General features: G+C 46.3%; 1 protein-coding gene across 3 annotated transcripts in view; it reads left to right on the top strand.

Moving 5' to 3' along the window:
* Matn2 (matrilin 2) overlaps window positions 1–22188 on the top strand; it is a 152093-nt gene that overhangs the window by 105375 nt on the left and 24530 nt on the right. For all 3 annotated transcript variants that reach the window (XM_076555933.1, XM_076555932.1, XM_076555931.1), the window contains exons 6-8: window positions 5135–5257; window positions 16913–17035; window positions 20806–20928. In XM_076555933.1, the coding sequence (XP_076412048.1) occupies window positions 5135–5257; window positions 16913–17035; window positions 20806–20928 (369 nt within the window). The remainder of the gene's footprint in view (window positions 1–5134; window positions 5258–16912; window positions 17036–20805; window positions 20929–22188) is intronic.

Genomic DNA, 22188 nt, shown 5'->3' with positions numbered 1-22188 from the left:
ATCTGGATTATGTTCTCTTTGATATTCGTAACTGAAGAGAAACATTTGATTGCAAAAGCTGTTGAGTTATGCCAAAATGTGTATTTTAAAGGCACCTTAACTTCAAAATTTGGATGTAAGGATATGTTGCTTTGGAAAGGAGGCTCTGCTTTTGTTTCCACAGAAAGCCAGAGGCTATGGATTTGTTCCAGATTAAGATACATCAGGTTTGACCAGCCAAGACCACCTGAAAGGTCTCCGATGACACCATGGCCCAGATGATCCAACATCCAGAATCGTTTCAAGTCACGGACTACTCCATGATCCTAAAATTTTCTTTGTGTCCCCATAAGATACAGCGCCCCCCTCCAGCAGGAAGTAGTAAGAGAAGCTACGCCCAAATTCCCAAAAATACCAAGCTGACTTTGGAGATGTGTAAAAGTTAAAACCTTCCTTTTAAAAAAAAAGAAAGGGAGCCGGGCGGTGGTGGCGCACGCCTTTAATCCCAGCACTCGGGAGGCAGAGGCAGGCGGATCTCTGTGAGTTCGAGGCCAGCCTGGGCTACCAAGTGAGTTCCAGGAAAGGCGCAAAGCTACGCAGAGAAACCCTGTCTCGAAAAACCAAAAAAAAAAAAAAAAAAAAAGAAAGGGGAAGTGCTGTGGGACGGTCTATATGTCAAAATGCTCTGATTGGTCAATAAATAAAACACTGGTTGGCCAGTGGCCAGGCAGGAAGTAGGTGGGACAAGGAGAGAGGAGAATTCTGGGAAGAGGAAGGTGGAGGCGGAGAGACACTGCAGCCACCGCCATGACCAGCAGCATGTGAAGATGCCGGTAAGCCACCAGCCACGTGGCAAGGTATAGATTTATGGAAATGGATTAATTTAAGCTATAAGCACAGTTAGCAAGAAGCCTGCCACGGCCATACAGTTTGTAAGCAATATAAGTCTCTGTGTTTACTTGGTTGGGTCTGAGCGGCTGTGGGACTGGCGGGTGACAAAGATTTGTCTTGATTGTGGGCAAGGCAGGAAAACTCTAGCTACAACTAATATTTAAAGGATGAGGAAATCACTGTTAATAGTTCATTGTATTTCTACCATATTCCCGCTAAAATGTCTACCACAAAACCTTGTCCATGCTGAACAAGAAGTTCTGCCGTTTAGTTTTGTCGCCTGTTTTTGCCCCTTCCTGTTGTTAAATGAATAGAAACTTTGTGAACTGAAAAAGTAAAGATAAGAAAGGGGGTGGGGTCTTTGTGAGGAGTGACAGGTGCTAAGTAAGCATCAGGAGTCAGGAACACAGTTACTGAGTGAGTCGGGGAGAAACCAAGAGCTTGTGAGAGTCCCAGGGGATCGGTGAGCAGGAGGCCAGCTCATGGGAGGTTAGGAAACTAGACATGGGGGGACACAGACACCCAGTCCTCTCTGTATTACCAAATAATTGCCTAATTGTCCCCGGGTAGTAGAGAATCTTTGTGTCTCTCAGGATTCTGCTGTAAGTGTGGCATTTGACATTTGCTGAAGGGCAGAGAGAATGAGCGAGAACACGCTGTGGTTGCCGGGAGCAGTGCTGGGCTGTGTTCATGGAGACGGGTGTTTTCCCTGCTGATGCTTAGGAGCACATGAGAGTGTCTTGGGCTGGAGAGATGGTTCAGCCGTTAAAGGCGAGGCAAACAGCCCAAATGCCAAGAATGTCTTGCCTGTATTAGGTGGTCAAGCAGAAGGATGGTAAGCCAAGAAACACTATCCTAGTGTGACCCGAGTCTCATCCCTCTGATGATCCTGGCATCACCGTCTCCACACCTCTCCTGACAGACACTGACCAAGCCTCTGTGGGAAGCAGACGTAAAATGAGCAGGCAGATCTCTGTGGCCAGTAGCCTCAGTTAGGGAGTCAAAATTCTCAAAAGTCAGTTGCTGTCCCATAGGGCTGTGTTGAGAACCCAGGAAGGACAGAGGTAGAGAAGAGAGACATCTGAGGAGCTGGACCGGAAAATCTGCATATAGAAGGAAGAGCAGCCACTGGACAGATGAGCAAGCAAGAAGCCACGTGATGGACAGTGATGGTGTGGAGGTGGAAGTGTTTTCAAAAGAGAGCTATCATAGTGAAATATCCTTAGAAGGTACCCAAGTGGCCCAACAAGGCACCATCCTCCGAGGTGGAGACTCCAGGGCTACAAAATATCACAAAACAAAATCACCTCATAATGTTTTAAGTAAGAGCACAGTTTTCTGTTGGGCCACTTCATGGCTGTCCTGGGTTGGACACACCTGAAATTTCATGAACTTGAGCTTCTAAGACTCTGAGAATCACGCAACAGTGACGAGGAGAGATGAGAATGGACTCAAGAAAAGACAGCCTGAGTTTTAGGCAAAGCGAAGTTGGAATTATGACAAGACAAGGCAAGGACATGTCAGAGGGAAAGCAGGAAGTAGCACAGTGCTGAAGAGGATGCGTAGAAAGCCAGCAGGGCGGGCAGGAAGCAGCATGTTTGCCCCTTGTTCCTTTTAATAGCTATTCGTTTTTTGTTTTTTTCGGTTTAAATGTCTATGTGTCTTTACTTGTTCCGTCAAGCCTTACATTCCAGTGCCCAGTGAAGCACGTCTTTATTTCATGTAATCTCCAAGTTTTGGGGTTTTTTTTTTTTTCATCCGCAATGAGGAGTCATAACACCTACTACATAGGATTTGAGAGGATAAGCTATTGAGTAAAGTTCCCAGTGTGCACTAGGCTTGGTTGTGACTGGAAACAGCCAGGATCATTTCCTGCCTATTGATGAAATGTGGATGGAGGACTGAGCCTTTAGTCACTGCCATGTATAGAAAGCAGAAGAACCACAGGCAAGAAAAATGTCTACGGCTGTAGAGGGAAGGGAGAGGAGAAAGCGCATGTGAGGAATTGTAGACTGTGATGGAGAGACAATCTCCAGTCGGTGTTCTGTTGTTGTGATAAGGTATCACGGCAAATGTCCATCTTAGTCTTCATTACTTTGCACTAAAGCGCTGTTTATCTCCGAGGACAGCTGAGTGGTTTCTCCCACACTGGGCAGAGCCTGGATGTGGCAAGGCTCACGTTGACTCTGGGACTTTAGCCCTCTGTGATCTGCCTGGACCAGGGATGGCAGCCGGCAGTTACTGCGCTCCTTCCCTATATGAAGGCGCACATGGAGACTCCAGGCAGGGATGACAGAGGGGTTTTGTTGGAGTGAGTGAGGATCAGCAGAGGTGCTGCTGACTTGGAGAGGAGCTCCATACATCTGCCCCTAACCTTGGCCTTCCTTTTCACAAACACAGGTTTGCAACTAAGGAAGTTATGTAACAAATCCAAAATACTTGGTGAATAATCCCAGAGCTGAGTGGACTCGAACTCTCTGGACTTTAAAACTCTTTGAGGGTCCCATGACTGGGAAATGTGTTTCTTCACATTCAACTGCTGAGTGGTGGCCTGGGCTGCCACCCCTAAGTGGCCTGACAGTGAGTCAGTGATGGCATTGAAACCTTGAGGTTTTATAGACCAGGCTCTTAGGAACCTCTGAGCACTGAAGGCAGCTTCCCTTCGTCCAGACAGAACTCCCTTTCGACCACACCACTCTCCTCTACCTCTCTTCCTGCTCCGCACTGCCCTGGTGCCGGTCATGTAGCATGGGTGGCTGTTCCCTCCTCCGGGCCTGTGCACTTACTCTCCTCACCTGGGATGCTCACTCCTGGGTGTCTTTGTGGCTGGTACCGCATTCCTTACTGTCCAATCACCTTTTTTGACCACCTCCATCAACCCAGTGTCCTCCCTGACAGGTCCTACTCACCTTAGTTTCCTCCAGAACATTCTGCATCTTCTAATGGATTGTGTTATTTGATGACTTGTCTGTTACCACCACCACCACCACCACCACCACCACCACCACCACCACCACCACCACCACCACCTCCACCTCCACCTCCACCTCCACCTCCACCTCCACCTCCACCTCCACCTCCACCTCCACCTCCACCTCCTCCACCTCCACCTCCACCTCCACCTCCACCACTACCACCACCACCACCATCACCACCACTATCACCTCCACCACCACCACCATCACCTCCACCACCACCACTACCACCATCACCACCACTATCACCTCCACCACCACCACCACCACCACCTCCACCACCACCACCTCCACCACCACCACCACCACCACCACCACCTCCACCACCACCACCACCACCACCTCCACCACCACCATCTCCACCACCACCACCTCCACCACCACCACCACCACCACCTCCACCACCACCACCACCACCACCACCACCACCACCTCCACCTTCACCACCACCACCACCAATGTTAATGCCTGGAGGCTACGTGGGTCTCATTTGTTATTTACTCTGTCTCCAGCATCTAAAACAGGGCCTAGTTTATAGTAAATACTCAGTATTTATGAAACTAATGAGATATAAACCAGTATGTTTTCTCATGCATTACTAAAGAATTTACCCTTAACATAAGTTCATCTTATTTTCCAGATGTATTTGGTCACTGTAAATGATGCTGCTATAAATATCTTATTGCAGATAAATAATTTCTCCACTTTTCAATTATTTGCTTGAGTCAGATTTGCACGGTAAAATTATCAAATTGCTTCCATACAGATTCTTATCAACTGATGCTGTTCAGGATCCGTGGTGGCACACTGTGCTCTTACTGCTTTGGGTTTTCATCTGTTTGTTGTTTGTTTTTATGGTGCTGATCTTAGAGCCATGAATACAAGACAAGTGCCCTATCATCGAGCTGCACCGGCAGCTGCCCCTGTCAATCATCGAGCTCCCCTCCCCCGCACACCCCCCCCCCCGCAGCTGCCCCTGTCAATCATGGAGCTACCCCTGCAGCTTTAGCATAGGTTTCATTTCATCTCTGTTTTCCCAGTTCAGTAGGGGTATATGTGCATATGTGTGATAATTTTATTTGCATTTCTCTGACTTTTAAATAGAATTGTCCATATATTCTTTATCTTCTAGAATGAAAGCCTAATCTAAAAAAATCTTGATTTTTTTTAGGAGAATCTTGGGGTGATATTTATCCATACTCTTCGGGGATGACAGTATTAACTAATTATATTTGTTATAGGTATTCCAACATTCTAATTAAAATGTAAATGCATGTTGTTTTCTGCAGCTGTGGACTACTGCGCCTCAGAAAATCATGGATGTGAACATGAGTGTGTAAATGCTGAAAGTTCCTACCTGTGCCGGTGCCATGAGGGATTTGCTCTTAACCCAGATAAGAAAACATGCACAAGTAAGTTACAGACACACACACACACACACACACACACACACACACACACACACACACTGGCACAATTGCTGTGGGCATAGAACTCTCCCAAGTATAGATTATCACATATTAAGTCATGGGACTCTGCCCTTATTCCTCCTGTTAGGCCTTTCTAGGTTGTCCGAAGATGTGGCTCCCTTGTCTCAAGGTCCCCAGACAATATTTCCGAAGGCATCTTTTGCTGGAGACTCCGTGCAGGCGTGCTCTTCCAGCACATGCTGAGCATGCTAACACTCCAGCGTCCCACACGCTGCCTCAGCCGTGTCTGTCATCGTAACAGGGCTGGAGAATATTTGCACCAAAGCTTGTGGCTTGTGGGCTCCAGCTTGGACTCCGCATGAGGACCGGAGGATTGCTGAGTCAAGAGGAACTGGATGTGGTTTCTTGAGGGCAGGAGGTGGGGGTGGGGGGTAGGTGAACTGCTCAAGTTCTCTTTAGTCTCTTTAATTCAGTTTGATTTTAGCTATATGCATAAATATTGAAATTAATTTAAACTCCTAAAATTAGAACAGAAAAATCTATAAACTAAAGGTGATCACCAGTTTTATAAAAGATGCCAGAAATATTCTCTTAAATATAAAGGTGCAAGGGGACATTGGGGCTTTTGTGGGTAGACCATTATCCTTTGATACAGTGGAAAGGTCACTTGAGAGATGCTTGTTTCTCAAGTATTAGGGCCCAGTGATATTTTAATGAGATTCAGTAACAACTAAGAATAAAATAAGGCGTCTCTGCAATGCATATGGATGAGAAAATAGGGTTTTAATTTATAAAAAGTTTGTGTACCTTCCACCTTTCAAAAGTACATTCAGTATGTACTCCTGTGCACGTTTTCAAAAGCATCCCTCCTATTGCCTTTTCTTCAATCCCTTAATATCAACAGCTTAAACCCAGAGGCAGGGCGCATTACATCAAAAACATATGTTACTACAGGCCCACCATGACCCAGCAAAAAACAAAGGAGGCAAAACCCTTCTTGGATACGGAAAGGCCTTGGCTGGATTGTAAAGTGACGGTCATTCACCGCATAAAGCGGGGGAGATGGGGATACCAAAATAAGGGAAACAGAGCTACCGTAGGACCAAAGGGTGTTTAGACCTTCCTGCCCAGGACATAGCTAATGTACAGTTGTTTATTTGCTTATGGAGGGAATTTGTGGTTGAGTAGTCTGCTCTGCTCCCAGGCTCCCCTCCTTTCTGTACAAAACTTGAGCAGTTCTCAGCAAGATGCTGTCCACCCCACAGCCCAGAAACCACATTCTGAACTATGAAACAACAGTCAGACTGTCACTGTGGTGGGAGTTGTGGCTGCTGGGCCGATGAGTCAACATCCCCATCAAAGTGATGAGTCAGCATCCCCATCAAAAAATGACGAGTCAGCATCCCCATCAAAGTGATGAGTCAGCATCCCCATCAAAATGATGAGTCAGCATCCCCATCAAAATTCTGAGTCAGCATCCCCATCAAAAAACAATGAGTCAGCATCCCCATCAAAGGGGGCCCCTGTGCTCCTGGCTCAGTCCATCTCTCTGCCTTTTCTTGGGGTGATCTTGGGCAAACCTCATGCTGAAATTTCCTCAGCTGCAACAGGACATGGTAATACCCAATGATACTTCACACTACTGTCTTGAAGACTGAATGAGATCATTTACAGAAATGATTGATCAAATTGCCAGGTGCTAATTAAGCTTTTATGAAAGATGACACTGGGATCTGGGGAGGTGGCTCAGTTGGTCAGGTGACTGCTGTGTCAGCAATGAAGTTTAAATCTCTAGCACCCCTGTACAAAAGGCTCACACTGAGGAGGTGGAAACAGGAGGCCCCCTGAGGCTCAGTGGCCACCCAGTCTAGATGAACGAGTGAACTCCATGTTCAGAGAAAGACCCTGACTCAAAGAAAGCAGATAGAGAACAATTGAAGAAGATCCACAATGTTGACCTCTGACCTCCACACATGTGTACATGCACATTCATATACACCTGTACACATGTCCACACATGAACACATACACACTAACACAAAGATAATACTAGCTTCAAAGAATTTCAGTATTAATGAGCATGTACCATATGTCTTGACTAAGCATAAAAGTACATACAAACTCAAGACTTCTGTTGAAAGCTCATGGGAACCCAAGTCTGGCCACACAGAGCAGCTGAGTCACACCAGGATGCATATAACCCGGGGCCCATGGTGTAAGGCAGACAAGCTGGACTAGGCCAGGTGAAAGTACTGCCCCATGGTCAGAGGAATGGGGAAAACCCATCAGTCTACTCAGAACTTCCTTCCTGGAGGAGTCCTGACTCCCACCCTATTCTCCACAGCGGCACCGTCTCCCCACACTGCCTCAGCATGGCCCCTATTACTAGATCCTATTCCACACCCCAGAATGGTGCAGACAAGGAGGTCGCGCTTTGCCGTCAGATCCTACGGTAGAAACTGCAGTGTGGGGCCTGGGAGAGGCTGGCTGGGAGTCAGGGCAGGGCTCTTCCAGCTGGGAGGTCTCACCAGCTAGGCTGGGAGCCAGCAGCTCAGCTATCTTCAGGCCGTGTTAGAGACAAGACCACGAAGCTGGCCAGCCCAGTGCGTGGGCAGAGAAGAATGCTGGGAAAGCTCTGTGGTCCAGGCCAGCAGCACTAGGGTGAACTGCCCCCTAGAAAGGCCACCTTCCCACCATGCTGGGGAGTGGACAGGAGCCAGATGGACAAGCCTGGCAAAGAAAGAGATGCTCCACGTACTTAGACAATGGTGAGGGAGTAAAGAGGAAGCCCACTCCTGCAGACAGAACGCTGGAGTGTCCCATCTACAGCGCCCACTCGTGCAGACAGAACGCTGGAGTGTCCCGTCTACAGCGCCCACTCGTGCAGACAGAACGCTGGAGTGTCCCGTCTACAGCGCCCACTCGTGCAGACAGAACGCTGGCTGGAGTGTCCCGTCTACAGCGCCCACTTGTGCAGACAGAACGCTGGAGAGCCCCGTCTACAGCGCCCACTTGTGCAGACAGAACGCTGGAGTGTCCCGTCTACAGCGCCCACTCGTGCAGACAGAACGCTGGCTGGAGTGTCCCATCTACAGCACCCACTCGTGCAGACAGAACGCTGGAGTGTCCCGTCTACAGCAGCATAGGAGAGAGCTGAGAAATAGTTAAGGGCAAGGACAGAGACACGGGGGAAAAGCTGGGCAGCTGCCTTGTTAGTGACTTTTGAGGTGTCACAGTCCCAGCCCCCTAAAAATTTCCAGTTCTTACACTGCTCCAAAAGATTAGTAAGATAAAAAGAAAATCAGTTCTTTACATTTCAGTCCCTATTTTTAAAAGACATATTATTCTTTTCTAAAATATTTGTGCGTGCGTGCGTGGGAGCAGGGGTACTCTACGCACATGTGAGCATAAGTGTTCACAGGGTCCAAAAGGTGGTGTTGGATTCCACGGAATTTGTGAACCACTAGGTGTAGGTGCTTGGAACCAAACTTGGGTCCTTTGCAAGAACTCTATGCACTCTTAACTGCTGAGTCAGCTCTCAAAAGTATACTGAAAAGAAAATCCAATTAGTAACTGTACATTTATTGTCTGTAGAAGATATTCTAGTCAAGGTAATACACCAAGCATGACTAATGTGTGATTGGGCCAAAACGTGCCATGTTCTGAGCAAGTAATATAATTCAGCAGAGATTAGTGGTACCCAAAAGCCTCCCCACAGCGGGGTGTGGCCGTACACACCTGTAACCCCCACACTGGGGAGGCAGAGGCAGGGGCATCACTGCAGGTCGGAGGCTAACCTGGTCTGTAGCCAATTTCAAACTATCTAGGCTCTATAGCAAGACCTGGTCTCTGGTGGTGCACACATTTAATCCCAGTACACAGGAGGCAGAGGCATGGGGATCTCTGAGTTTAAAGTCAGCCTGGCCTACAGAGCAATCCCAGAACAGCCAGGACGACACGGAGAGCACAGAGAAAGCCTATCTTGGAAAAAAAAAAAAAAGAAAAGAAAAGAAAAAGAGAAAAAAGAAAGAAAGAAAGAAAGGAAGGAAGGAAGGAAGGAAGAAAGAAAGAAAGAAAGAAAGAAAGAAAGAAAGAAAGAAAGAAAGAAAGAAAGAAAGAAAGAAAGAAAGAAAGAAAGAAAGAAAGAAAGAAAGAAAGAAAGAAAGAGAGAGCCAGGCGGCGATGGCACACACACGCCTTTAATCCCAGCACTCGGGAGGCAGAGCCAGGCAGATCTCTGTGAGTTCAAGGCCAGCCTGGTCTACAAAAGGAGTTCCAGGACAGGCACCAAAACTGCAGAGAGAAACCCTGTCTCGGAAAAAAAAAAAAAAGAAAAGAAAGGAAAGAAGAAAGGAAGGGAGGGAGGGAGAAAGAAAGGAAAGAAAAAAAGCGGCATTTAATCAAAGTCTTGAAAGAGACAGGAAGTAGACAGTCTCAGCACAGGGAGTGAGTGTAGCACCAGTACAAACCCAGGGGGCAGGAGCTGAGACGCGGCAATGCTGAATCAGGCAGCCAGGAAGCCTGCAGGACTGGAACAGAGAGCGGCTGTGATTGAACTGTGAATATCTGACCTCCCTTCACAGCTCTGCACTTGATTCCAAGCCCCACCCCCATAACTCCTCCCTAGATACTGTTCTGTTGCTGTGATGAAACACCATGACGAAGGCAACTTTTAAAAGTGAACATTTCATGGGGGTCTTACTTACCGTTTCAGAGAGTTAGTCCATGATCATCATGGTGCGGGATGTGGGATGCAGGCAGACATGGTGCTGGGGCAATACCTGAGAGCTCACATCTGATCTGTAAATTGGGAGCAGAGAAAGAGCGGGACTGGACCTGGCGTGGGCTTTGAAACCTCCAAGGCCACCCCCACTGACACACCTCCTCCAACAAGGCCACACCTCCTAGTTCTTCCCAAACAGTTCCACTACTGGGGCTCAAGCATTCAAACATTCAAACCACCACAGGTCTCAAACTCACTTTGTGTGCATGCGTAGGAGGTGGGGTGGGGGGACATGTCTGTGTGGGGGTGTGTACCTGAGTCAGATCTCAGCCTGGGTTCCGGGAACTGAACCTGGCATCTCTGCAAGAGCAGCGTCTTATCTTACCCACTGAGCACCTCTCCAGCGCCACTTTGCGTTTTCAATAGTGACATCTTTGGCTATATATAGTATTCTTAGCCATGTTCACTGATGGTTTTCTTTTCAAGTCTCTGGATACCTCCTACACTGTTCTTTTTTCTATATTAATTGTTTTTTTCCATGGCAACTACTTTTGTAATTGTGAATACATATGTTTATTTTTTATTACAAAAGGAAGATAGGTTTATTGCAGACAACTGATTCTTATAGAGATGAAGCTATATAAAATAAAACAATTTATACTCCATCAGCCAGGGATAAGTATCATTAATCTCAGTTTGTTTCATTTCCTTCCAGACTTTAAATTTTAAAAATGGTATTACATTTATTTGGTTTTTTTTTTAAGATTTATTTATTATGTATACAATGTCTGCTTGTATGTATGCCTACATGTCAGAAGAGATCATCAGATCTCATCACAGATGGTTGTGAGCCACCATGTGGTTGCTGGGAATTGAACTCAAGACCTCTGGAAGAGCAACCAGTGCTCTTAACCTCTGAGCCATCTCTCCAGCCCATATATTTTTTTAATATATGTGTGTGTGTGTGTGTGTGTGTGTGTGTGTGTGTGTGTGTGTGTGTGTGTGTATAGATATGTGTGTGAGCCATGGTAAATATCTGGAGATCAAAGATAACTTTAGGGTGTTGGTTTTCTCCTTCTACTTATGTGGGTTCCAAGGATTGAACTTAGGTCATTAGGCTTAGCAGCAAGTGTCTTTATTCGTCCAGCCAACTTGCTGGCCCGTATTGTTATTATGATGTGTGAATGCAGGGCTAAGTACGCCATGGCATGCATATGTGTGGAGGTCAGAGGACAACTTTATTAAGTTAGTTCTCTCCTTCCCCCTTTACTTGGTGTCTTAGTTACTATTCTATAGCTGTGAAGAGACACTGTGACCAGGGCAACTCTTATAGAAGAAGCATTTAACTAGGGTTTGCTTACAGTTTCAGAGGATTAGTCCATTAGCATCATGGCAGGGAGCTTAGAGGCAGGTGGGAAGCCATGCTGCTGGAGGAGCTGAGAGCTTTACATTTTGATCCTCAGGAAGCAAAGAGAGAGACACTGGGCCTGATGTGGGCTTTTGAAACCTCAAAGCCCATGTCCCAGTGACACACCTCCTCCAACAGGGCCACACCTCCTCCAACAAGGCCACACCTCCTCCTGTAAGGCCACACCTCCTCCTGTAAGGCCACACCTTCTAATCCTTCTGAAGCAGTTCCATCCCCTAATGACTAAGCATTCAAACATATGAGCCTCTGGGAACCAGTCTCTTTCAAACACCACACATGGGTTCTGGAGACCAAACTCAGATCATCAGGCTTTTCTGTGTTGATCCATCTCAACAGCCTCTCTTTTTAAAATGTATGCACATGGATATGGTTTTTTTTTTTTTTAAGTTTTCTTTTTTTTATTTATTTATTTTAATGTGCATTGGTGTTTTTACCATGGATGTTGGGTCCCCTGAAACTGGCATTACAGACAGTTGTGAGCTGCCATGTGGGTGCTGGAAATTAAACCTGGGTCCTCTGGAAGAGCAGTCAGTAGTCTTAACCTCTGAGCCATCCCTCCAGCCCATGGATATGTTTTATAGTGTTGGGATCATACAATAAACATTAAATCTCTAGCATTTGAGCATATTATTTGAATGTTATAAAACATTTTCATGTCTGCATAGTATTCTGTAAATTACATGGTATAATCTATGGAGCAGGTTTTTTGTGATAGATTTTTCAAATCCACATGCATAAATCCTTGTGTTTTTATGTTCTTAGGAATGAAATGCAAAAAGAAATTTATGGAGTCAAAGATTATTAATATGCTGGCTGGTTTTATGTCAACTTGACACAAACTAAAGTCATCTGAGAAGAAGGAACCTCAATTAAGAAAATGTCTGTAGCCAGGTGGTGGTGGCACACATTTAATTCCAGCACTTGGGAGACAAAAGCCGGTGGATCTCTGTGAGTTCGAGGCCAGCCTGTTCTATAGAGTGAGTTCTAGGACAGCCAGGAATACACACAGAGAAACCCTGTCTTGAAAAACCAAAAAAGAAAATTAAAAAAAAGAAAAAGAAAATGCCTCCATAAGATCAGGCTGTAAAGAAGCCTGTAGGGCATTTTCTTAATTAGTGATTGATGTGGGGGGGGGGGTGCAGCCCATAGTGGGTGGTGCTATCCTTGGGTTGGTGGTCCTGAATTCTCCAAGGAAGCAGGCTGAGCAAGCCATGGGGAACAAGCCAGTAAGCAACACTCCTCCATCACTCTCCATCAGCTCCTGCCTCCAGGTTCCTGCCCTGCTTGAGTTCCTGTCCTGACTTCCTTCAGTGATGGGCTATGGTATGGAAGTGTAAGCTGAATAAACCCTTTCCTCCCCAAGTTGCTTTGGTTGTGGTGTTTCATCACAGCAGTAGTAACCAAACTAAGACACATGTTAAGGCTTTTAATGCGTGTGCAAAATTAACTTCCAAAATTTTGTACCAACATACATGTTTTGAAGAAATGAGATTTTTGTTTGTTGCTTTGTTTTGAAACAAGGTCTTATCATATAGCTCAGACTTGCCTTGAATTGGTAGGTTTCCTGCCTTGCCTTCCTGGAATCTAGGATTACAAGTGTATGCAGCTACACCTGGTGAGAGGTTTTAGGTTTGGTTTTTTTTAACATGCTAATCCTCTAGGACAAATTCCTTCTCATTACTTTAATTACTGAGTTTTAATTATCTTTACATAAAATTGTCTGGTTATACATTCAATTTATCAAAATAAAACCTTGTAGATAAGTAAAAACAAATAAGATATCAAAACAAAACAACAAATCATAGCTGCATAAGAAAGACCTGAACAAGATGAGGCCCAGCCCACCGACAAAGAGCTACGGGCAATTAAGGACTGCAGAGAGCAGGGCAGTCAGTCTTCCCCAGAGAGGAGCCCGGCTGATTATCTAATACCGAATGGTCAGCCCTGAAGTCACACACACGCAGGCAACGCTAAGCAGACTCAGCAGGGTGTGTGTATATCACACACATATAACACACACACATATACATATATATGTATGTTAAAGAAAAAGAGGCCTTGCATTTGAGAGGGAGGGAAGTGAAGGGCGGGAGAAGGGTTAGAAGGAGGAAAGGAAGGGGGGATGACATAAAACAAGAAAATGCCAGCATTCAGGAGACAGAGGCCGTCGGAGCTCTGAGAGCAGCACCGCCAGCCTGGTCTACACAGTGAGTCTTAGCTGGAGTCATCCTCATGGATGGAGGGTGAGGTAAGGAAAGAGATGTCTTGATAAAGGGGGCATTTTGAGGCCAGGTAGAAACCTGGTGTGAGGGAACTTCCCAATGCAATTAAAAAAAAAAAAAAAAACTTATAAACACTATTAAGTGAATTAACACGATTGCTAAGACAAGATCAATATACAAAAACTTGCAATGTGCTATCAAAATTTAAACTAATAACATTCAATGGCACCAATTTGCTATACTTGTGAACAAATTTAAAGGAAGATGTGAAATATCTGTGCACTGAAAAAGTATAAAATGTTGGTAAAAGAAATTGAAGAGGATTGGACTAAGAGGTGAGTGACTCTTCTCCCGCCCAGAGAGCCCTGCCTCTAGGATCTAGGCCCTGGGACACAACCCATGCCCAAGAACCCTCACCCATTGCTACCCAAGTTGCCGGCCAGCAGGGAAGACTCCTGCGGGCAGGCTTACCCACCAACACCCCCCATCGGATCCTGCAATCTACAAGACCCACTCCCTACCCCACACCCACCCATCCCCCTGCGACCTCAGCGGCTTCATGAGACACAGAATCTGCCAGCTCCAATTAAACCAAGAGGTAAGACTGGACCCAGAGTGACCCCCTGAGACACAGACACAGCAAGCACAGACTGGACCAATAGCAGCTCACTTGACACAGGCACCTCTTGTACCTACTGGAGGAAGAGATGGAAAGACCCCAGTGCAAAAGTACACACAACAACATAAAGAGCAATGTGGCACCACCAGAACCTAGTGGTTCTCCAACAGCAAGACCTGAACATCGCAACCTAGAAGAAGCAGAGAAAGCGACCTTAAAAATAACTTTATGAAGATGATAGAGGCCTTTAAAGAGGAAATGAAAAATTCCCTTGAAGAGTTGAGGAAAAGGCAAACAAAAATTTGAAGAAATCAATAAATCCCTTAAAGAAAGTAAAAGAAAAAAAAAACAAGAAAAAGCAATTAAACAGGTGAAGGAAACAGTTCAAGACCTGAAAAGTGAAACAGAAACAACGGAGAAGACACAAACAGAGGGAAGGCTGGAAGTCACGGGGTGTGAGTTACCTCCACGTGTGTTGGGACCCAAGCACAGGTCCTCTGGAAGAGCAGTAAGCACTTAGCCACTGAGCCATTTCTCAGCCCCCAAATAACCAAAACTCCTTAAATAATTCACCTAAAACATGTACTGGGTCTGGACCAATTGCTCTTTTTAATTTAATTTCTTTGAGAATTTCATACATGAGCATTGCATTTACATCATTTCTACCCCCTCCAGCCCCTCCCATTCCATTTCCTCTCAAGTTCATGACCAAGTCTTGTTCTTTAGATGTTATTGGTGTGTGTGTGTGTGTGTGTGTGTGTGTGGTGTGTGTGTGTGTGTGTGTCTGTGTATGTGTGCATGTGGTATGTGTGGTGTGTGTGTGTATATGTGTGTGTGTGTATGTGGTGTGTGTGCGTGCATGTGGTATATGTGTGTGGTGTATGTGTGTGTATGTGTGTGTGTATGTGTGCATGTGGTGTGTGTGGTGTGTGTATATATGTGTGTGTATGTATGTGGTGTGTGTGTGCATGTGGTGTATGTATGTGTGGTGTGTGTGTGTGCATGTGGTGTATGTGTGTGGTGTGTGTGTCTGTTTGTCTGTCTGTTGGAGGGTTACCAAGATAATGGTCAGTCTACCAAGATAATGAGGGAGGAATTTTAAATTCAGAATATTTGTGTCTTTTCCCTTCTATACTCTGTTTCCTGGGATCTGACTCAGTGTGTAAAAAGTTTAAGTGGTCTAGAGTTTTATTTGGGAACATTTTAATCTCTTTAATTGCATAAATTCCATTAAATACTCAGCTATGTTCTCTCCCTAGCTTATAACATAGTAAACAATCCCGTTTTAATTATATTGCATGTACATGTGTGTTCACATGTGTATGAGCACTTGTGTGGGGTGGTGGTGTGCATGCACATGTGTGTGCGTACACATGAGGGCCAGAGGTTGACGTGGGGCTCCTTCTTTGGTCATTTTCCACCTTACACACCGAGTCAAGATCCTGAACCCAGAACCTGCCAGTCTGGCTGGTCTCGCGAGCCAGCCTGCTCTGGGACCACCTGTCCTGACTCCGCAGTGCTGGGACTACAGATGGCGTCTGTGTTCCCGGTACTCACCAGCAAGCACTGTGCCCTGGGTCACATCCCAAACCCATACATGTAGCTTTGGTTTCAGTGTCATGCAGAACACTTGAGAACACTACCTGGGTTCTTTACCACCGACATACATACTTCCCCAGACCAACGCAACGTTTTGTTGTTTGTTTTGTTTTTGAGACCAAATGTCACTGTGTAGTCTTGGTTGGCCTTGAACTCACAGAGATCCTCCTGCCTCTGCCTCCCAAGGACTGGGAATAAAGATGTATACCACCATACCCAGCCCCCAATGCAGATTCAATTTCAGTGGCCTTTACAAGAAGCAACTGTTGTATAAATATTTTGTAAAACAAAAATATCAAAGAGATCTTTGAAGGCTGGTGTGGTGGCACACACCTTTAATCCCAGCACTTAGAAGGCAGAGGCAGGCAGATCTCTGTGAGTTTGAGGCCAGCCTGGTCTAAAAAGTGAGCTCCAGGACAGCCAGAGCTACACAGAGAAACCCTATCTTAAAAAAACAAAAACAAACGAAAAAATATCTTTGAGATGAGGACATAATCTCTAGGCAGGGAAATGGCGGCTTCTTCTTCTTCTTCTTCTTCTTCTTCTTCTTCTTCTTCTTCTTCTTCTTCTTCTTCTTCTTCTTCTTCTTCTTCTGCTTCTGCTTCTTCTGCTTCTGCTTCTGCTTCTTCTTTGTTTTTTTGAGACAGGGTTTCGGCTTCTTCTTCTTCTTCTTCTTCTTCTTCTTCTTCTTCTTCTTCTTCTTCTTCTTCTTCTTCTTCTTCTTCTTCTGCTTCTTCTTTGTTTTTTTGTTTTTTTGAGACAGGGTTTCTCTGTGTAGCTTTGCACCTTTCCTGGATCTCACTCTGTAGACCAGGCTGGCCTCAAACTCACAAAGATCCACCTGCCTCTGCCTCCCGAGTGCTGGGATTAAAGGCATGTGCCACCACCGCCCGGTGGAAGTGGCTTTTTGAAGAGGTCTCATCTGGGCCTAAATATCAAGGCATGTATTTTGCACACTTGGGGAAAATGGGGACGAAGAATCCTTGTTTTCATGGCTAGACAAATTGACTTATTCATGATTCCTAGGACCTTGCTTTCTTTCCAGAGATAGACTACTGTGCATCTTCTAATCATGGATGTCAGCACGAGTGTGTTAATGGCCAGAAGTCTGCTTTCTGCCGCTGCCTGAAAGGCTTCATGCTGAATCCAGACCGGAAAACCTGCCGAAGTAAGTGGCACTGGCCCATCCCATCACTGTGGCTTTCCACCACACACTTTCCTGTCTCAGCAGACCTTTAGCACACTGTGTTCATGATGGACGTCTGTGTTTATTAATGTCCTTCTGTTTGTATTTTTGTATTTTCCTGTGGTCACTAGAACCTACTGTGGGAAGTTTCCCTAGAGATTAAATAGACTGGATCTGGTCACAGATTTGTTTAGCAACCCAGTCCAAGCTGAAGCATCTCCTTGAAATGAGGGTGCCCACCCCTGTTCCGTGTCCCCATGAAGTGTTTATGGAACCTTGAGGGAGAGAAAAGGCTGGGCACAGAGATGGGATATTAAAGGAGCTGGTTTCTTCAAGTCCTACAAGATAGGGGACATTAAAGTTCTGTTCCTGAGAGGAAGGAAGAAGGGAAGAATGCCCTAGGTCATTGCAGCAGCACCCAAGGGAACTGAGCATCAGCAAGGTGGGGGTGAGGAGGTACAGGGGACTCAGATGCCTTCACCTGAAATTCAGAGGGGCTAGCCAGCAACTAGAGCACCTACTCCAGAGCAGACCACCAGGCCAGATCCCCAGTGTCTGCGCACACACACACACACATATACACACACACACCAGACACACACACACACACACACACCAGACTGTCCCCCAATGACACCAGAGTAGAAGACCTACCTGGTGCTTGTCTTTTCCATCACTGAATCCTCAACAGCTCAGAGTCCTTGGGTCAAGTGGATTATGTGTGAATGAGTGAGTGAAAGAATTGCTCTGAGATACATCATCCTGGAGAAATTACAATTTAACTGGAATTTCTTGATTTTTTGTGATTTCCTGACCATGACATTTGTAGAATTCTCTGGAACTTCCAATTAGTGGTATATTTTCTTCTTTCCTTCCTTCCTTTCTCCCTCCCTTCATTTCTCTCTCTCCTTACCTCCCTTTCTTCTTTCCTTCCTTCTTATTTGTTTGGTTTGTTTGTTTGAGGTTGTTTGTTTGCTTGTTTGTTTTTGGTTTGGCTTGTTTTGAGACAGACTCTGGCCATGTGGGCCAAGCTAGCCCCAAAGTTGCACCTCTCTTCTGAGAGCTAGACCGCAGGTGTACACTACCATGCCTGCTGGGATATTTCCCTAAATGCCGCTCTGTTGCTTCTTCCTGGCCAATGTGTGCTCACAGCAAGACTGTCCGCCAGTGTGTGCTCATGGCAAGACTGTCCACCAATGTGTGCTCACAGCAAGACTGTCCGCCAGTGTGTGCTCATGGCAAGACTGTCCACCAATGTGTGCTCACAGCAAGACTGTATGCCAATGTGTGCTCACGGCAAGACTGTCTGCCAATGTGTGCTCATGGCAAGACTGTCTGCCAATGTGTGCTCATGGCAAAAGACTGTCTGCCCATGTGTGCTCATGGCAAAAGACTGTATGCCAATGTGTGCTCACGGCAAGACTGTCTCCCAATGTGTGCTCATGGCAAGACTGTCTGCCAATGTGTGCTCATGGCAAGACTGTCTGCCCATGTGTGCTCATGGCAAAAGACTGTATGCCAATGTGTGCTCATGGCAAGACTGTCTGCCAATGTGTGCTCATGGCAAGACTGTCTGCCAATGTGTGCTCATGGCAAAAGACTGTATGCCAATGTGTGCTCATGGCAGGACTGTCTGCCAATGTGTGTTCATGGCAAGACTGTCTGCCAATGTGTGCTCATGGCAAGACTGTCTGCCCATGTGTGCTCATGGCAAAAGACTGTATGCCAATGTGTGCTCATGGCAAGACTGTCTGCCAATGTGTGCTCATGGCAAGACTGTCTGCCAATGTGTGCTCATGGCAAAAGACTGCATGCCAATGTGTGCTCATGGCAGGACTGTCTGCCAATGTGTGTTCATGGCAAGACTGTCTGCCAATGTGTGCTCATGGCAAGACTGTCTGCCCATGTATGCTCATGGCAAAAGACTGTATGCCAATGTGTGCTCATGGCAAGACTGCCTGCCAGGGTGTTCATGGCAAGACTGTATGTGTATGCCAGTGTGTGCTCATTACAAGACTGTACCAGGTACCTCTTCTGAAAAGCACTGTGGGCCATATGTGGAACTGAATCTAGACAAATCACATACTGTTTATGGCACAGATCAAGTTCCACATTCGTCCTAATAAGTATTAAACTTTGTGTGGTTACAGAGCCCATATTTTGAAACTGAGCTTCTCTTATAAAAGATAATTCCTACTGCCAAGTCTGGATACAAACCTTTAAAACAGTCAAGCATTAAATGAGAACCTGAATGGAAAGCATTCAAAATGTGAGGACAATTGGACCACACATGCCCAACAATATGTCCAAGGGCCAGCTTCATTCCACTTCCCTCTGTACTGCAGACACCTTTTTTCTAGGGATGGATGTTTGAGGGGCTGAGTGCACCATGGGAAATCAGTTACAGGTGGGGGAGGACTCTTAGGGAGATAATTAGATTGGTTCAGCACAGCGGCATTATGGTAGCATGCTTCCTGTGTTACTAATGGAGCAGAACAAGGGAACCCATCCAGCATGTAGCCACTGAGGGAGCCTTTGCTTGAGATTCCGCATCTCCCGCCAGATCTCCACACCCTGCTGGAGAGGCCCTTGAAGAGAAGGCTCTAAGGCAGTCATTGCACATATCCTCAAGGCCAGAGTGGAAGGGGGGCTGCCGAGAGGACAGAGGCTGAGAGAGCAGCTTTAGGACACCAAACTGGCCCAAAGGCTGTTTGGTAGGCTGCAGCTCCTGCCGGAGTCCCTAACACTCATCCATGTGTATCTGACGGTGACATCTCCATCTCCTCTGCAGCCAGGTGTCCTGCTTTTTTTTTATCCAGAAAAAACAGAACTTTTCCTAAGATCTAATGTCCTCATCAGCTCATCTCTCAATCTTCCTCCTCGTCATTACATTTTCCATTGTCTCTGCTGTGAGCCCAGGCCTGGACCTCTGAGGTCAGCCCGTCAGAGCTGCTCTGGCTTAATGCTTGCACTCAGCCCGACATTACAGCAGGCAGCTGGGAGCAGAAGGGAGAACTTGTGTTCTCCAGAGCATCCCATGGCAGAGGGAAGCAAAGTTATTGACGTAGAATCTCAGATTTGTAATTAGGAATCTAAGATCTCTCGTGCTCTGGGTCTTACAGACACTGGGCCATTTTCATGTAACAGGGGGCTGGTGGCTATTTTCAAATCAAATTAAAAACAATCTGTTTCAAAAGAATTCAATATCATCCAATTAAACTTGGAAAAGTAGTTGGCCAAGATAAACAAGGAAAGTCCTTGGCCAGGATTCAGTCTTGCTCCTCACCTCCTCATTGACAGTGAGTGCCATCATCGATTTCAGACACTGATCATGAAGGTGGTGATGCAAAGCCTGGGACCTCGGCAGACTCTGAGTCAATCACAAATGTGACCTGGGTGGGGGGAGGCGCGCTCGGGTGTAACCAGCACTGGAGTGCGCAGGAGGCGTCCATAACCTCACTTGGTTTCTTGTCACTCAGTTACATCTTTGGTGTCTAGTGTTCCTGCTTCCTTTCTGTTGTGTCTCCGGAGCACAAACCCTGAAGGCAGAGCTACACATTGCTCACATTTGCATCTACACATCTAACTTAGGGCCTGGCCCTAGGCTGGTAAATGACTGAAGGAATGATAATTCCTGGCTTGCCTCATCAAGCAGCACCTACCAGCTCTCTCCATGGGGGCTGTGGGAACCCTGGAGTCCACCCTAATAGCCTCACAGAGTCTGAAGGAGGGGCTTTACTTTCTCCCTTCAGGAATCAACTACTGTGCCCTGAACAAACCAGGCTGTGAGCACGAGTGTGTCAACACAGAGGAGGGCCACTACTGCCGCTGCCGTCGGGGCTATACTCTGGACCCCAATGGCAAAACCTGCAGCCGTGAGTATGCCCCAGGGGTATGGGTGCCGATGGGGTGGGGTCCATGCACAGTCTGTTGGGCTCATTAGCAGCTGTGTCCTTCTATAGCTTCAGGGTTTCCTGCATTTTATAAACCATCGAATGGTACTGTTAGTACTACCCACTTCAATAATTACGAGACTCAATATGAGGGCTAAAGAGATTGCTTAGTAATTAAGAGCACTTGCTGCTCTTATAGAAGACCCAGAGTCCATTCCCAGCACCCACATGGTGGCTCACAACTGTTTGTGAAGATCCAACACCCTCTTCTGACCTCCATGGGCACCAAGGCATACATAGAAGACACATACAGACAGACAGACAAAACTCTGCATACATAACATTAAAGAAGTTAGTGTGTGCCAAGTACAGCAGTGCACGGTTAACAATCTCAGATCTCAGAAGACCAAGGCACAAAGATGAGTTCAAGACCAGCATGGGCTCTGCAGCAAGATATCATCTCAAAAATTCAAAAGAGAACAAGATTGAGAGGGGGTGTTTATAAATAAATAAATAAATACACGTGCGGGGTTGCGGGTGTAGCTCAGTCAGCAGAGTGCTAGCCTTGCATGCACAAAGTCATGGGTTAGATCCCCAGCACCACATAAACCGGGGGAGCGGAGCAGGGAGGGTGTGAACATGTGTAGCCTGTGCAGAACGGGGCTGCTGCTATTGTTCTTTGCTACTGAAAGCATTTGCTAAGTCAGATAGGCCGGAATTCGAATTGGAGCTCTCTTGCAGTCTACATATATGACCTGAGACAGGTGATTCTCCAAGCTTTGATTGCCTGTCTGTTTTTACAAAGTGAGGATGTACCGGGCGGGCGGTGGTGGCGCACGCCTTTAATCCCAGCACTTGGGAGGCAGAGGCAAGTGGATCTCTGTGAGTTCGAGGCCAGCCTGGTCTACAATGTGAGTTCCAGGATAGCCAGGACTGTTACACAGAGAAACCTTGTCTCAAAAAACCATAATAAATAAATAAATAAATTTTTTTTTTAAAAAGTGAGACTGTTAATAGCATTGATTCCCTGGGTGGTTATGGGGAATAACTGGAGCCATTTCAACCCCTTGGCCTTGTGCCTCGTTTGTAGCAAACATACAACTAAAGATAAAAGATAACAGTGAGTATCACCCAGCCTGTGAAAGTGACTGACGCCTGGTACCAGATTGGGACGAGAGGCCAGAGGGGGTGGACCTTGGGAAACTGGACAATGAGGGCAGAACTGGACAGTATGGACTTTTG

The sequence above is a fragment of the Peromyscus maniculatus genome, chromosome 20 (assembly GCF_049852395.1).
Source record: "Peromyscus maniculatus bairdii isolate BWxNUB_F1_BW_parent chromosome 20, HU_Pman_BW_mat_3.1, whole genome shotgun sequence".
In the NCBI taxonomy this organism is placed as follows: Eukaryota; Metazoa; Chordata; class Mammalia; order Rodentia; family Cricetidae; genus Peromyscus; species Peromyscus maniculatus.
The sequence above is the reverse complement of the archived record's forward strand: the minus strand, read 5'-3'. Positions and strand labels throughout refer to the sequence as shown.